The sequence below is a fragment of the Hetaerina americana genome, unplaced genomic scaffold, assembly GCF_022747635.1.
Source record: "Hetaerina americana unplaced genomic scaffold, ioHetAmer1.1.p SCAF_12, whole genome shotgun sequence".
Lineage (NCBI taxonomy): Eukaryota > Metazoa > Arthropoda > Insecta > Odonata > Calopterygidae > Hetaerina > Hetaerina americana.
The window spans coordinates 7,179,184-7,193,606 of NW_027286292.1; the positions used below are offsets into that span (position 1 = coordinate 7,179,184).

The following is a 14,423-nucleotide window of genomic DNA, read 5'->3' on the forward strand; positions in this document are numbered from 1 at the left end:
CAAATATGTTCAAATTCATAAGATAAAAATCTCCTCTATTTTTAGACTGTTTCAATACATAAATACTGCAAAATAAAAGGATACACTACTGAAAGTTGTACTACGTACATGTTCAGTATCATATTTTAGATCATAAATAATTTTATCGTACTATCACATATGTTAGTATGAGATGGGCAGAAAATCACATTTTTATAATCCATTAGCCATAGACTAAATTAGGCAATTAGGTATCATTGTATAAAACAAATTCCAAGATATCTAAGTCAGAGAGGTCACTATATAACCCACTGGGTTACCTTTGCAGCCCCAGTGGTTCCCTAGTCTCGAGGATGCAAAATATTTTACTTTAACTTTTTCATTACATACTATATTTCAATGATTTTATATTTCATATGGATGACAATTTATTTTCTCTCTTTAACTTTAATGGAATTAGTATTTAATTCCAGATACCTTCCATCTTTAAGGGTTTTGTATCACTAGAGGTAGGCCAATCTGAAAAATTACCATGATAATATTTATAAATTACTATGGTAGTAAATGTAAAAGACTGCAAATTCTGAAAATTACCATAATTTTCAGAACTTTTCAAGACAGTTCTCTTGCATCTAAGATTGTTTCATACTAATTAATTCACAGTATACCATTGGAAATGAAAAAATATAGTAACTTTGCGACTCCACTGAAAATTTATTATGATACGACCTGGGTTTTGACGTTTTACATCATCTTCAAGATGAGACCTAAAGATGACATTGATCATTTAAACTCAGGTCGTATCGTGATATATTTTCAGTGGAATCACAAAGTTACTATTTTTTCATTTCCAAAATTAATTGATTCCATAAAGTTACACCGGAAACCATAAATTACACAATATACCAACTCTTTACACATCTTTTGTGTGCCTAGGTGAAAGATTAGATTGAATAAACTTCACTTAAGAAACACTTTTACATATTCCTTACTTTCCACCTCTCCCCTATTTTTGGCCTGCCTACATAAACTCAGGGGGTTAATTTCAGATGAAAATCAACTTTACGGCCGTTTTTACTTCCTTTAATGTGCTGAAGTTGGTTACTTTGTGATCAAAATATACATATATATCATTACACCATTCATTGCTTTACAAATAAAGGGCTTCTCCTGTTCATATTACCAGAGATTCAGTAATTGTGAGCAATAAGGGAGTATGTGTGTTTGTGTCTGAACTCCTTGAAGTTAGTCCTTGTCATTTGGAATGATTTGTGGAGCACAGTGAAGAAACTAATGTGATCATCAGAGTGAATTTGGTGAGTAGTTCCCCGGAGCAGAATTAAATTCCTTGCAAAGCTCTCTCTGGGAACATAATCTGACACTGTCATTGTCCCTAGAGAGAAATTGAGTTTCCTTTCTTGTGCATGCTCTTGGGTACATAATGTACTTTTTTGATAATTTATGCTTCAGTGGAAGGATGAAACTTGGGAGAAAGGTGACGCGCATGCCTCTCCTCGGAGAAAGTATTACCATCCTTTAATTCAAGATGGGCAAGTACCAACTGTGAAGTCGGCAACTAAGTGATGGCCAAATCATCATGAACACAAGGTAGATTACATTACTGCAAGTTCAAGGCAGTACAGGATGAGAGACATTTATTGATTGGCTGGATGCGGGAAGTAGTGACAAAGGTGGGACAATTTTTCACTTCGAATATGACATGGAATAAGTACAGACTTGGGAGACAAGAAAAGGCATTTAGAAAGAGCCTATATGGTTTCAAGGATGTCTGATAGGTTTTCAAAATGTTCAAAAATTATGGAGGGACATTTAGGCGATGTGTTGGAAGTGGTTTGTATCCTTAAAAATATTTTCCCTTCAAATAAGGTTTTTTCAACTTTTTACTTGGCTTGATCCCATTAATTTCTAGAATCATTAGTATTTGTACCCAGTACATTAGTCCTTGAGAAAACATGCCATTAGTCAATTGTGACTTTTATAAAAATAGGTATCTTTTATAACCATTGGTTCCAATTGAACTCAAATACATCACACTGATGCAGTAATTCCATGCCTCCGAAGTCAGAGAGATTTTTGTGAGTTTGAGAATTCAATCTGTTATGACTGATACATATATTTTTGGTTTTATGGAAAACATGTCATATTTGGCTATAGTAGGTACTGTACTGCAATCAAGTAAATTTTATGGTAAAATATAGTAAACTATGCATATGACATTTTGGAGAAGAAATAATAGCAAAAGACACACATAATTACAAAATTTACCTTATTTCCCGGTGGTGTTCCATCTGAGTCTGTGGCTAAAAGAGTCATTACAGTCTTTCCAATGGGCACATCATCCTCTAAAGTAATTGGTTTAGGTAACATAGTAAACACTGGAGGAATGTCATTTCTATCCTGTTGAGGAAAACGAAAACATTTTATTGATTAATAAATAGTTTTCTCTTTCTCCAGAGTAGGTGGTAGGGTTTAGAGGGTAGAGTACTAGTAATGAGGGTTTAATTGAGTGAGATCATATTTTTTCATCTCCTTAAATTATTGTGAAACTAGTTATGTTTATGTTACAAAATCATTATCTTAAAAAAACAATGTGAACTGTGTTCCTCATTCACCCTACAGTTTATACCTTGCCCTTTGTGACTATTTTCTGTTTTCCAATGTGAACACAGACCTTTGTGAAAGTATTTTTCTTCATCAGAAGCAAGCATAGGCCAACTGAACATATTCAACATGCAATGGCTGCTGCTTACAAAATATTGCAGTCAACCCAATGAATCTTTTTAGGCCAATATTAAAATAAAATGAATGTATGCACAAAAAATTATGTGAGTAAAATATACGATCACTTTATACTGAACAGCTCTGGTGCATTCAATCAAAGGGAAATGAAATTTCATAATATTCTATTTTAAAGAAAAAATTTTAAATATTTTATTTTTCAAATCAAATTTTAAAAAGCGTAAAATAGTGTAATTCAATTTATAATTATTTTTGGGAGAAATAAATTTCATTGAAGTTCTCGGTTCTACTCAAAGATATTAAAATTTGGCCTTCAATGAATATTGGAAATTTATGACTGTGAAACTCTTACCTCCACATTTACAATGACTTTGGTTGTCGCTCCTGGCATGGTGTCTGAATTTTCTAGAGTTCCGACTATAAGAATATATTGGGTCTCCCTTTCATAATCCAACCCACGTGTGGTACGGATGACACCAGTTTTGCTATCTATTTGAAATAGATCAGTTGGGCCCTGTTTAATAACAAATGTTATCTTCTGGTTTGTGTCTGGATCTTCAGCCTAAAATAAAGAGAAAAATAAATAAGTGCACTACAGTGCCTATGTTGACAAGAAAATGAGAATAAAATATGGACAATTTGATATAATTTAATGGTGGTAATAATGTTTGAAAAATTAATTCCATAACATTGCATCATCCAAGTGTATTTTCTCCAGATGGCTATGCGTGTGGTACCAGATTTTAGGTTATACTCCGGCTACGATGCCCAAAATCCAATGCGTAGTAGAGATCTTAAGCCAAGGTCTCATGGGAGAAAGTTGCTAAGTAATTCAAGAAATCATCTGTCTTATTCTCATAGTTTCATCTATTTAATAGTTTTCAATACCATATGCATCAAATGAATTTATGGAAGCAGACGTATGTACAGTGAGTCAAGTCATGGGAGCTGGCCCTAAGTCATAAGAACTATTGATGATTATTTTGCCAGCATTTTAATTTACCAGTCTTGGAACCATAATTGGAAAAAGGGCACCTTTTCTTATTTTCATTATGAGCCAATAGCTATGGGTTAAGTAATTTTAGAAGTCATTTTTCCCTAAGCAGACTCATGCGCCTACCTACCAGTTGGTAACTTTGCTAAATTTTATTTCATTTATGTGTTTAAGAATTATTAAGTTTCAGGTGGTTTCTGATTGAAAATCAATATCATAGGGATCCACCTCCCATGGGCTGTGATTGCTCTAACTTTTTCATAGTTTATTCAATCACATTTATTATATTGCTATCTTCAAACTCAAACCACGACTTCTTAAATTTGAAATTCAGCATGCATTTGCATAGTTTTGGTGGTTAAAAAAACCCAATGTATCATGCAAGTTTTGGCTAAAATATTAAATTCAAAACTTGAATATTTGGGATGGCACCAGTACCAAAACTAACAAATAGCACAGCTGTAGGCTCTGTGGCAGTAAGGACTCTACTCAAACTCTCCCCACTTTTAATTCAACACTTGAGGTATTTGGGATCACTATTATACGCAAACATATTTATTCTTCATAGCATTTTATACTCCATAATCAATAAAATCTAATGATATTCAATGTTTCAAGAAATTAAAATTTAAATTGACAGGTAGTTTCTTGGAAATGAAGTAGCTATTTGAAGTGACCTTCTGGGTCTCAGTTGTATGCACCAAATTTATTAAGTTATGGAGTAGGAAATAAGATAAAAATTGCTTTTTTCGATAATTTCCCGCTCTTGCAAAAACCTGTTAGATATATTATTGAGGGCCAGGAATTAACATTCATGTGAGCTGGGTACAATGATAGATTAGAAGAGGCATATAGAAGTATCAAAATCCAAATGGGTCAGTAGAAGAATTCTTTCTACTGCCACAGCAAATTCTTCTAACTGAAATTTTTATTCACACAACTGACTATAGTTGACCACAAACCAACTTATCAGAAACATAAATTAAGTGGCTTAAGTAGCTGGCATCTCTCCAAGTGAAAATATTGTTTTGCTTGTTGAGAGAGACTTTAATACAGTAAAAACATCATCAACATTTCACTCTTTAGGCAGTTCTTCAGCTGTTTTTTTTCAATTTATGATTGAAATTAATTCCAAACCATCAGTTTCCTTTGAAAAATGTATTTAAATTTTGCAAAATGCAATAAAAATTAATTGTGAGCAGTGCTTAAAAGTGCTTAGTTTATTTGAAGACCAATGGATTGAGTAATAATTTTTAGGGTCTATTAAAACCTACCTTTGACTGGTAGTCTCTTTACCTATTACACGCTAACAGACCAAGAATTCAGCATAGCAGAATACAAAAATATGAAATTAGGACTAAAATGATATGTTTGCCAAATTTAGTTATAGAGTTAAATGATATTTACCTCCGTCACTACATAAATATACACTCCATCACTACTCCGTCCGGATAAAAAGATATTTACAGAAATAAAAGAAATTTTTAAAGATTGACAATTTTAGTCAAATAGGAAAGGTCAAGATTCTTTCATTTTGCATTTCAAGAAGTTCAACTAATGTGTTTATCCAGTTACAGACACATATTTGGATACTCATAACCAATACCAATGTCATTGAACAAATACAAAGTTTAGCATGGAATTACCAACTAAGATATTACTTCTTAGCATAAAAGTGGTTCAGGGAAACAGGTGTCCCAGACATCAAAACCCAAGTTATATAACATCAGTAAACATAAAACCATGATACTTACCACCTCATAGAATTTGGATTCAGTAAACAGTAATGACTAATTTTCAAAGTATCCAGGGGGAAAGTGAGAAACAGGCCAACTTACCTTCACTTGGGTTACCATGTAATCAGGAACATTCTCAGGCACAGATGAATCGTAGCTCAATGAGTGGAAGTAGGGAACTTCATCATCTATATCCACAACTTCAACTGTGACTGTAGCGGTGGCGATTCGGGGATCAGGAGCCCTGTCTTTGGCAGTGACCACAAACCTATACTCCTATCAAATCCCAAATAATAGAGTTATTTAGAGAATTTCATGGACAATGCTTTTCCATTCATAAAAATTAAAAATTTAGATGCCAAAAAAAATGTAAAGTAAATTTCAATGTGTATTATCAACTAATTTACATCCCATCTCTGTTAATAAGTTTATAAATATCTTCTATGATTGAAAACGATGAGCTATATAAATGGTATGAACATTGTTACAACATTTAAAATTAAGTGTATAATTTATGTTGTAAATTGAAGAGATGGGTAGGCAGCTAATAAGAGAATTGCAAAGATAAATGAGAATTGTTGAGAATAAGCAAAATTGAGGAGTTTATGTTGTCATTGTGATGGGTCAGTCAGGTCTGTCAAATCAATGTTAAGCTAAACATTCATTATGGAAGAGACATTCCAAACTCACCCTCTCAGTTTCAAAATCAAGGGCTGATTTTGTTCGTACAATGCCAGTTGTTTCCTCAATTGAAAAAGGCACATCATCTGGCAAAGAATAATACACCTCTGCATTTTGACCTTCATCAGCATCAAGAGCTTCAACCTTGCCCACAAATCGATTGACCTCATTTGACTCAATTATTCTGAATTCATATGGCTGTTTCACAAATTCAGGATTTTTATCATTAATATCAGTCACCCTGATATTAATTGTAGCTGTACTTGACAAACCTCCTGTGTCTTCTGCTTTCACCAACTGAAATAAAATATTCTTAGCTTAGTTCTTCTACAATAGAACTTTCAAGATAAAGTAGCATATTCTAGTTTGATTTGAATCACCTTTAAGACTACAAGGCTGAAACAGGATATTATGTAAATTCACTGAGAAACTTTGAAATACATCATGACAATCTCATTGAAAATTATTTGAATTCCATAAGGTAATTAAAAGAAAATAATAGAAGTTTAGATGTGAATTTATCAGACAGGAACTGGAAAATATGAATTTGATAAACCATATTTCACAAATAAATTGTAACAAAACTGTTGAGAAAGGGAGAGAGAGAGAAATCGAGAACTCTCTCAATAGAGAGTTCCAGTAATTTAATGATAAGCCTAATAAGATTTTTTTAAAACCATGGTTACTTGTAGAACTATGAACAAATAACTGCACAGCCTTACCAGTTGATACCGAGTGAGCTCCTCTCGGTCTAATTTTCTTATCACTGTAATTATTCCAGTTTTATCACCAATGGCAAACTGCCATAAGTCATTTCCTGATACAATGGAGTATGTGACTGGGTCATTCTCTGGGTCTATTGCCTAAAGTATCATAAATAATATTTTCAAAGAACAAAATCATATTATTATCAACAGATCATATATTCTATCAATAAAAAACATTTGGCATTAAGCGGCTTAAAATTTTGCAGGACCATTCTATTCTTTACACTTGAAACAAGCAGGTAATATTCTTGGAAATTGCAGAAAATACTCCTAAATGCTATCAGTTTTTAGAATTCATGATTTGAAAGTTTTTTTATATCCATCTTCACTGGGCATTCTTATAATCTTCTCACATGAGAGGTGAATTGTTTCTTTACTTATATCTGGTGAACAGCTTTAGATGTTTTTCAAAAGAGAAACACTCTTTATGACTTACCATTATCGTTACTACTGTAGAATTAATGGATGCTCCCTCACTGACTTGCACTTCATAAATGGATTGAGTGAAGACAGGACTTCTGGTGTTGGGACCTGGTATCACTGTTATTTCAACTATGGTTTGACTATATTTACCACCTTTATCAGTTGCCTACAAATTTAAAGGATATTGATAGTCTATTAAAGTCTAAATTAGGTAATTACTAGGTACAATATATAAAATATATTTGATGAGACATATAAATAAATGGCAAATTTGAGAGTGAGAGAAAGTTAACCCTTGAAAGAAAGTACATGTAAAGCAGTCATATTTACCTGGACAGTTATACTATACTGCTCATCAGCATTGAGTTTTCCAGAGGCTTCTATAACCCCTGTAACAGGATCAATTTTAAACTTTTGTCTACCGTTGTTGGATACATGATAAATGCTATAAGTTATTTCAGCATTATCACCCAAGTCTTTGTCCGTGGCACTAACCTGAAGTAAAATAAGGGAAATCACTGTGGTAACAATAAGATAAAACATATATTTGTCAGCTTTATGATCATAGAACAAGCAAAAAATTATTGACTCTGTAACCATGTCATATGTGCCCAATGCCAAAACAGAAACTCCCATGGCTGCTACATTAATTGGGAAATACAATGATAGGGTTTAGATTTTCCAGTTAAACGGTCAGTTTTTTATTTATACATTTATGTATGTGAACAATTTCGGCCATTATCTCTGAATTTGGGGTAGTAATATTTCTCATATTCATGTTAATTAATGCAGTGCTTGGAAAGAGCTTCACGCATTTAAAAATCTAAATTGTTGGGAATGTTAAAAAGTAATTCTTAAAAATACAATCATGGTACTGTATTATAATTAAAATCATAATTTATAACAAAGTTAATTCAGTCACAGTCCATGGGAGGTAAATATTATTTTTGTAAAAATATTTTCTTGCATGTGTGCTAATATAATACATCAAGTTGAGAGAGAAATGTATTGTAATATTTTACTCAAATATATTTGACCAAAAGAAGCTAGAAAAATGTAGTGCTATGACAACTGGCATTTATAAACTTCAACCTACTAAATTCGCTCTTCCAAAACAAATATAGCATCACAATATTCTCAGGATAACTCTACCCCTCCATTCTCTGTTAAGCAGGATTACTTTGATTGTATTAATCATGTTTTAATGGCCTTTCCAGAAAAAGCAATGTATACAATTCCTCGTCATAGGTTCCATACTTATTGCCACATTTAATGATTTCTTCTTCAACAGACATGTATCCTACCTTGATGACATCTCTTTTTCCTTCACCAGCTTGTACAGTAATTGGTGGTATCAGTGGTAGTATGGGAGTGTTGTCATTAACATCATTTAAGACAACTGTTAGTGGTAATGGGGCACTAGCTGCATTACCACCTACTTCACGAGCAACAACCTGAGAAAATACAATCAGTTTTAAGTGATTCATTGAATTCCTCACACTATTTAAAACAATTACACCTAATGATAGACATTAGAAAACCATTAGGGAAATCTAGCACCAGCATGTATTTTATATTGGATGACCAATTCCATAATGGACCACAGCGACAGTATTAGGTAATTTGTATCCTTTTTCATCACATTAAAGGGTGTTAAATTAATTAATGAAAATCTTTCCCTTTTGTATCTTTCATTCCATCAGACCAATAACGAAATTGAAAATATGCCAACATGTTACCTTTTTAAAATTGACTAGTTTATCAGTGTACAAAATTGACAGCAAACAGAATTGGAATTGATAAAAAGCACTTCATAATAAAAATAATGTCTACACTTTCATGCTTTAATAAAAATAATTACCTGAAACCGGAATTTCCCAGGACTTGGAGGATCTCTGTCCAAGTTTTCTTCATTCACAACTAATGTTCCATCATTCTCTATCTTGAAGTAATTTGTAGTTAGCTCAAATGAGTATGATGGTTTAGGGTCGTCATCTCTCTGAGAATTGTATATAAAAAGAAATAAAATTATTGATTGTCAAAATATAAATTTAAAAAATATTGAAAAAGCACTTACCAGATCAACATCTACTACTTTTAGCACAATTGGATTCCCATCTTTATCAAGAACCTTTGTTCCTATTGGTGCATTTTCATTCACTAATCCCTCAATTGCAGTTGGAACTATTTCTGGAGGGTGACTGTCCACAGGCTTGACAGTAATAATTAATTTAGCCGTTGCAAATCTCTTGCTTTCTGAAATCTCTTCAGCCTGAAAAAATGAGAAAATATTTTTCAGTTTTCTCCTAGCAAAGGTAGGTTTTCCATCCCTACATGGCAGAAAAGGTAATCATCATAAAAATCACCATTCCAAGATGGGACCAAAGAGGTAAGGACATAGAAAACAATTTTTTATCGTCTTTCATTTAACTTCAAATTTCATAAGAACTAATAGGTCTAATAGAGCCAAATTTAAATAGAGAGGATATGATGTAGTACACAGAAATTGTGAAGTAACTGCAAATGAGTTTACCACTGGCAACTTGGGAAAGTCGGCCTTTAGTGGGACAAATATTGAAAAAAAGGAGACTTATGAAGTGGAAAAATCATGGTAATGAAGTGAAAAGAGATAAGTGATATTTTTCTTTATGTGAGGATAAAATTATCAACAAAAATCCTTATAGAATGGACAATGAAAAGCCTTAGACCACTTTCGTCTAGGATAAGCTTCAATTCATATTTCAAAATAACGTGGGACTGGGAGCAAAGGACTGAAAATAGGAAGAAATTACAATTATTTTTGGATAGAAAGATCTAACTCAAATGGCAGTAGGTCAGTTGGTAAATTCTTAAGCAGCCCTTATGGTTTGATGGCCCAAATGCAAATTGTACTGTAATTAAATGGTTTCATGAAATTTGGATTTAGAATAAACTAATGAAGAGTAAACTAAAATGAACAGTTGGCTGAAGAGAGCACTTACATACTTTATGATCAAAATAGATAGGTAGGCTATAAAACATTTACTGAAGACATTAGATAGGAATATAAGTAAAATACAACTTCTGACAACCAAATTAATAAAATAATAATTTATTTTAAAAAGTATTCAGGGTGGTAGGAGAATTATCATCATATTTGATAAAAGAAAAAAGTGTCCTCGTGAATTTGAAATAATTTAGCAATCAATTACTAATTACCCATAAAATACATGTATTAATTGAATTAAGAAAAAATTGGTACATTTAAACCATGAACGTTAAAAGTAATTCAAAGAAAACAATGACGTTTAGCGTTTGTTAAGTAAATACAAATTTAGAAGGGAATTAAAAATTTTTATCTAAATAGCAATGAGAACTTATAAATATGGAAATTTTACACCAATCAGAGATTCTAGTATGCATGTAATACATAGGTGATTAATAATTATTTTATCTCTTAAACCAATAATTCACCTTTATTATCAATTCAAATTTCTTGGCAATAGATGTATCCACTGGCCTGATCTGCTTCACAGCACCACTTTGAGGATTGATTTCAAAATAATCCTTGTAGGTAGATGGCATTCCACTTAAGAAGGTGTACTCTATTGGTGAATTAATTGAATCTCTGTCCACTGCACGAATCCGCACTGGGTTGATATTTAGAACCCCAGCCAGAATTCCCGATGAAACCTTTATTATTAAAACAAAAAAAATATTATGTACATTCCAATTAGTATTATTTTCATTTAATTTTTGATTAAATTTTTATTTCTATTAAATAAATTAATGCCCTACATGAATTGTCATTCAAACAGCAAGGAAGTAAAAGAACATACAATAATATGAAATTTATGCCTGCCTTATAACTAGATAACATTAAAAAGTTATCAAAATAAGTTTTATTTTGATTTTTCATGAAAACAACATAATTTCAATGTAAATGATTATTGTTAACACATGATAATCTTAATCCAGAGTCAACACTGTAAAAACTCTGTTTACCTTTGTAAACATTTATTTTGTGAATGCAAATATTTCTCAAAAGAATTTAGCCTTCAAGTTTATGACAGGCTTGTACAATAAAGTAGTAAAACCAATAAAATAAATTGATGACAACATTTTTCTGATCAAGTTGGAGATATTTAAGGAAACTCACAGATGCCGTGTATTCTGGGTTCGTACAGACTCCATCAGTGAGAGCACATCCCTGGTGGGCAAACATGGGCTCTTGATCATCTTCATCCTTCACATCAATGGTTAAGGTGGTCGTAGATGAAAATCTCTCAGAGGAGTTTCTTGCACGGTCCTAAAATTAAATTGATATTAGTATTTATTTGAATGCAGGGAACATTCATTTACCTAAATGTAACTCTGGGGAGAAAGAAAAAAATCTAAATCTCAAAATGCAAATCCATTAACTGGGAAAGAAAATGAATAGGCATTGCTTCCTTCAAGTTAAAACATAATTAATATCTGGAATCTATTTTACAGCCATTAAACTCCCACGTAGGTTCCTATCATTTAAGTTTCACATAAAAGTTTCCAGGTTAATATATTTCAAAGTGAACAATAATGATCAAAATGTTCATTGCTTATAATGTGAAACCTCGAATGGATCTAGGAACTGATGCATTGCTGATATTTCTTTGGTTAGGTATAACCTAGTTGATATTACATAATTAGTACTAAAAATGGATTTCTTTATAAAACCCTATCTGAATAACACAGTAATAATATATTACATTTTATTAAAACACTGTAATATTATTAAAGCATTGTAAACTGTAAAACATTATAATTAAAACACTATAATAACAATGTTTGCAGAAGTTACTAGTGTAAGAAAAATTAATTCAGGTTAGCATGCATATATCATTGATTCCCAGTAATAGTGCCATAATATGAAAATTTTTACCAAGCAACAGCGAAGATTATTTATAATGTTTTCACTAGAGTGAGAGTGGGGTACAAGTTGATCATTTCCACCTTTTTGGAAATATAGGTAGAAAAATAGGCAGTTCAGGCATAGGGTCATTGCATTAGGAACTCAAAGTAATGCTGAACCAATCATTTTGCCAAAAACCTGAATGATAGAGAACATAATCATATCAAACCACACCCAAATTTGCAAATTCTGGAGAATTTTATTATCATCATAAGTTAGGCAATAGAGTTGCGGTAGTCCAGGGGTAGAGCGTTGGAATACTGATTGGAAGGCCTGGGTTCAATTCCCGGGCAAGCCTCTCTAGACACCTGCACCTCCACCTAAGCTAAGCGATTGCTTGGGTACCAGATCTTCCTGAGAAACCATGCCTGCCACAGGGAAAGGAACTGGCCCCCCTACCCTGGTGTGTGAATTTCACATGCCATTGGGTTTAGTTCTGGGGGAACTCTATCATCACCTCCCTAACTGACCTTAGGGTTGATTATTGTGTTTATGGTTAGGAAATAGGGATACAATTGGTGTACTGGCTAGTATTTGGACTGAATAAGAAAGCCATCATGGAAAATATAAAAATGTAATTTAGCTGGGAGTTGGTGGGGTGAATGATGTGACTAATTCCATTGAAATCGGTCTGCTCAGAGACACTTTCTCCTCAACTGACTTGTTATAACTGCTGAAGAAATGGCCCAAAAAGTTGACAGACAAAGATTTTCATTGAATGAATGTGTATTATACAGCAAAAACCACTGATTACCCTGAAGGATGCATTGACACTGGGGATATCCAAAATCTACGGGAAATGAACCCACACTTGCAGATCAACAGCAGAAACGTGCATTTAGCTACCACGCCCTTCCTAAATAAAGGCGAAAACCACGGTAATCAACCCGAACTGACTGATTTTTTGGATACCAGAACTTCCTGGACACTTCCGGAGCCTCAAGGATGGAAGCCGCCTCCCCCCTCTACAACGAGGATGTAAGAATCCGAGATTCCGTCGTCACGGGTAAGTATAATAAGACGTGCATAGTAAATCTCCATTTATATATGTATCGAACTTGAAAGAAGTTGGACTGGTTATTTATAACACAAGACGCAGCTTAAATCACATTTACATGCTTGCAACCCCATGAAGTTCACAAATACGATCTTCTGATAGCCTTGGCCATGTAGCCCACTAAAACTATGGATCGCTTACTGAATATTCGGGTTCTTCTGTTGCTTGCGTAGGTTCCATTACGTCCGTGGTGAATTCGTATGTAACAGTCTCCATCGTGCTGGTCTCAAATGTTGTCTCTGGAACATCGCTGATTAATTCCTCGCACGACACAAACAATATGAAAACGCTGGACAGTAGAAATATATAAACCGTCCAAAGGTGCATTTTGCCGCGAGGAGAATCCATCCGGATGGTCGGAGGAGCAGTCGACAAGTGATGTCCCTTTCAGCAAGAGGCAGCTTCCGCGGGCTTGAGCCAACGCGAGATGGACAAAGAGCATGAAAGAGTATTTGGGAGAAGGCTCCCAAGGTATTACGTACTCTTCCGGTATCACTCGTCTCACACGAACGTGAGAAATGAATCAAAATTACGAATTCTCGAGAGTAAGATTCGCTCTCGCAGTGTCACGTCCTATTCCATAACACAGACACGGTGGGAGCTCTTTTCTGTTCCGACTTGCGTCAGACACTAACTTACCCCCACGCTAGGAGCAAGGGAAAAACAATGGAACGCTACAAGTGAAATAATATTTGATGGTTGCACAATCGTCTGTCTTTATTTGCATTGATAGACAATACAACGAAATACAAACGATATTTTGGAAAAAATATGCATTTATATATTTAAAAATAAATTATTAAATTCAATAAAGTGGAGTAATAACATAACACCTTTTTTAATGTGTAGACGTTGTTACCATATATGGAAGTTTCTTAGGAACAGCGAATGATGTCATTTCTCGTTATAATACCAAGAGTCAATTGTCACTAATGACGGGCTTCATCAAGAAACGTCAGTTTTTATAGAAATTTGAGTTAAACGAAAATAAAGGCCCATCATTAATATCCTCAATGCAATCGAAAGTCGTAAGAATGAATCCGATGAAACCACCAGGATAACACTATCCTGGTGTATAATACGAATTTTACGTAGACTA

The 14,423-nt window shown here is 33.5% G+C and overlaps 1 protein-coding gene across 2 annotated transcripts in view; it reads right to left on the reverse strand.

Annotated features, from left to right (window-relative positions):
- Positions 1-14,423, reverse strand: part of Cad99C (cadherin 99C) — a 123,172-nt gene that overhangs the window by 17,024 nt on the left and 91,725 nt on the right. For both annotated transcript variants that reach the window (XM_071582635.1, XM_071582638.1), the window contains exons 7-18: positions 11,479-11,628; positions 10,794-11,012; positions 9,418-9,612; positions 9,202-9,339; positions 8,645-8,794; positions 7,671-7,835; positions 7,354-7,506; positions 6,873-7,013; positions 6,160-6,447; positions 5,572-5,745; positions 3,092-3,301; positions 2,266-2,397 (exon numbers count right to left, since the gene is read on the reverse strand). In XM_071582635.1, the coding sequence (XP_071438736.1) occupies positions 2,266-2,397; positions 3,092-3,301; positions 5,572-5,745; positions 6,160-6,447; positions 6,873-7,013; positions 7,354-7,506; positions 7,671-7,835; positions 8,645-8,794; positions 9,202-9,339; positions 9,418-9,612; positions 10,794-11,012; positions 11,479-11,628 (2,115 nt within the window). The remainder of the gene's footprint in view (positions 1-2,265; positions 2,398-3,091; positions 3,302-5,571; positions 5,746-6,159; positions 6,448-6,872; positions 7,014-7,353; positions 7,507-7,670; positions 7,836-8,644; positions 8,795-9,201; positions 9,340-9,417; positions 9,613-10,793; positions 11,013-11,478; positions 11,629-14,423) is intronic.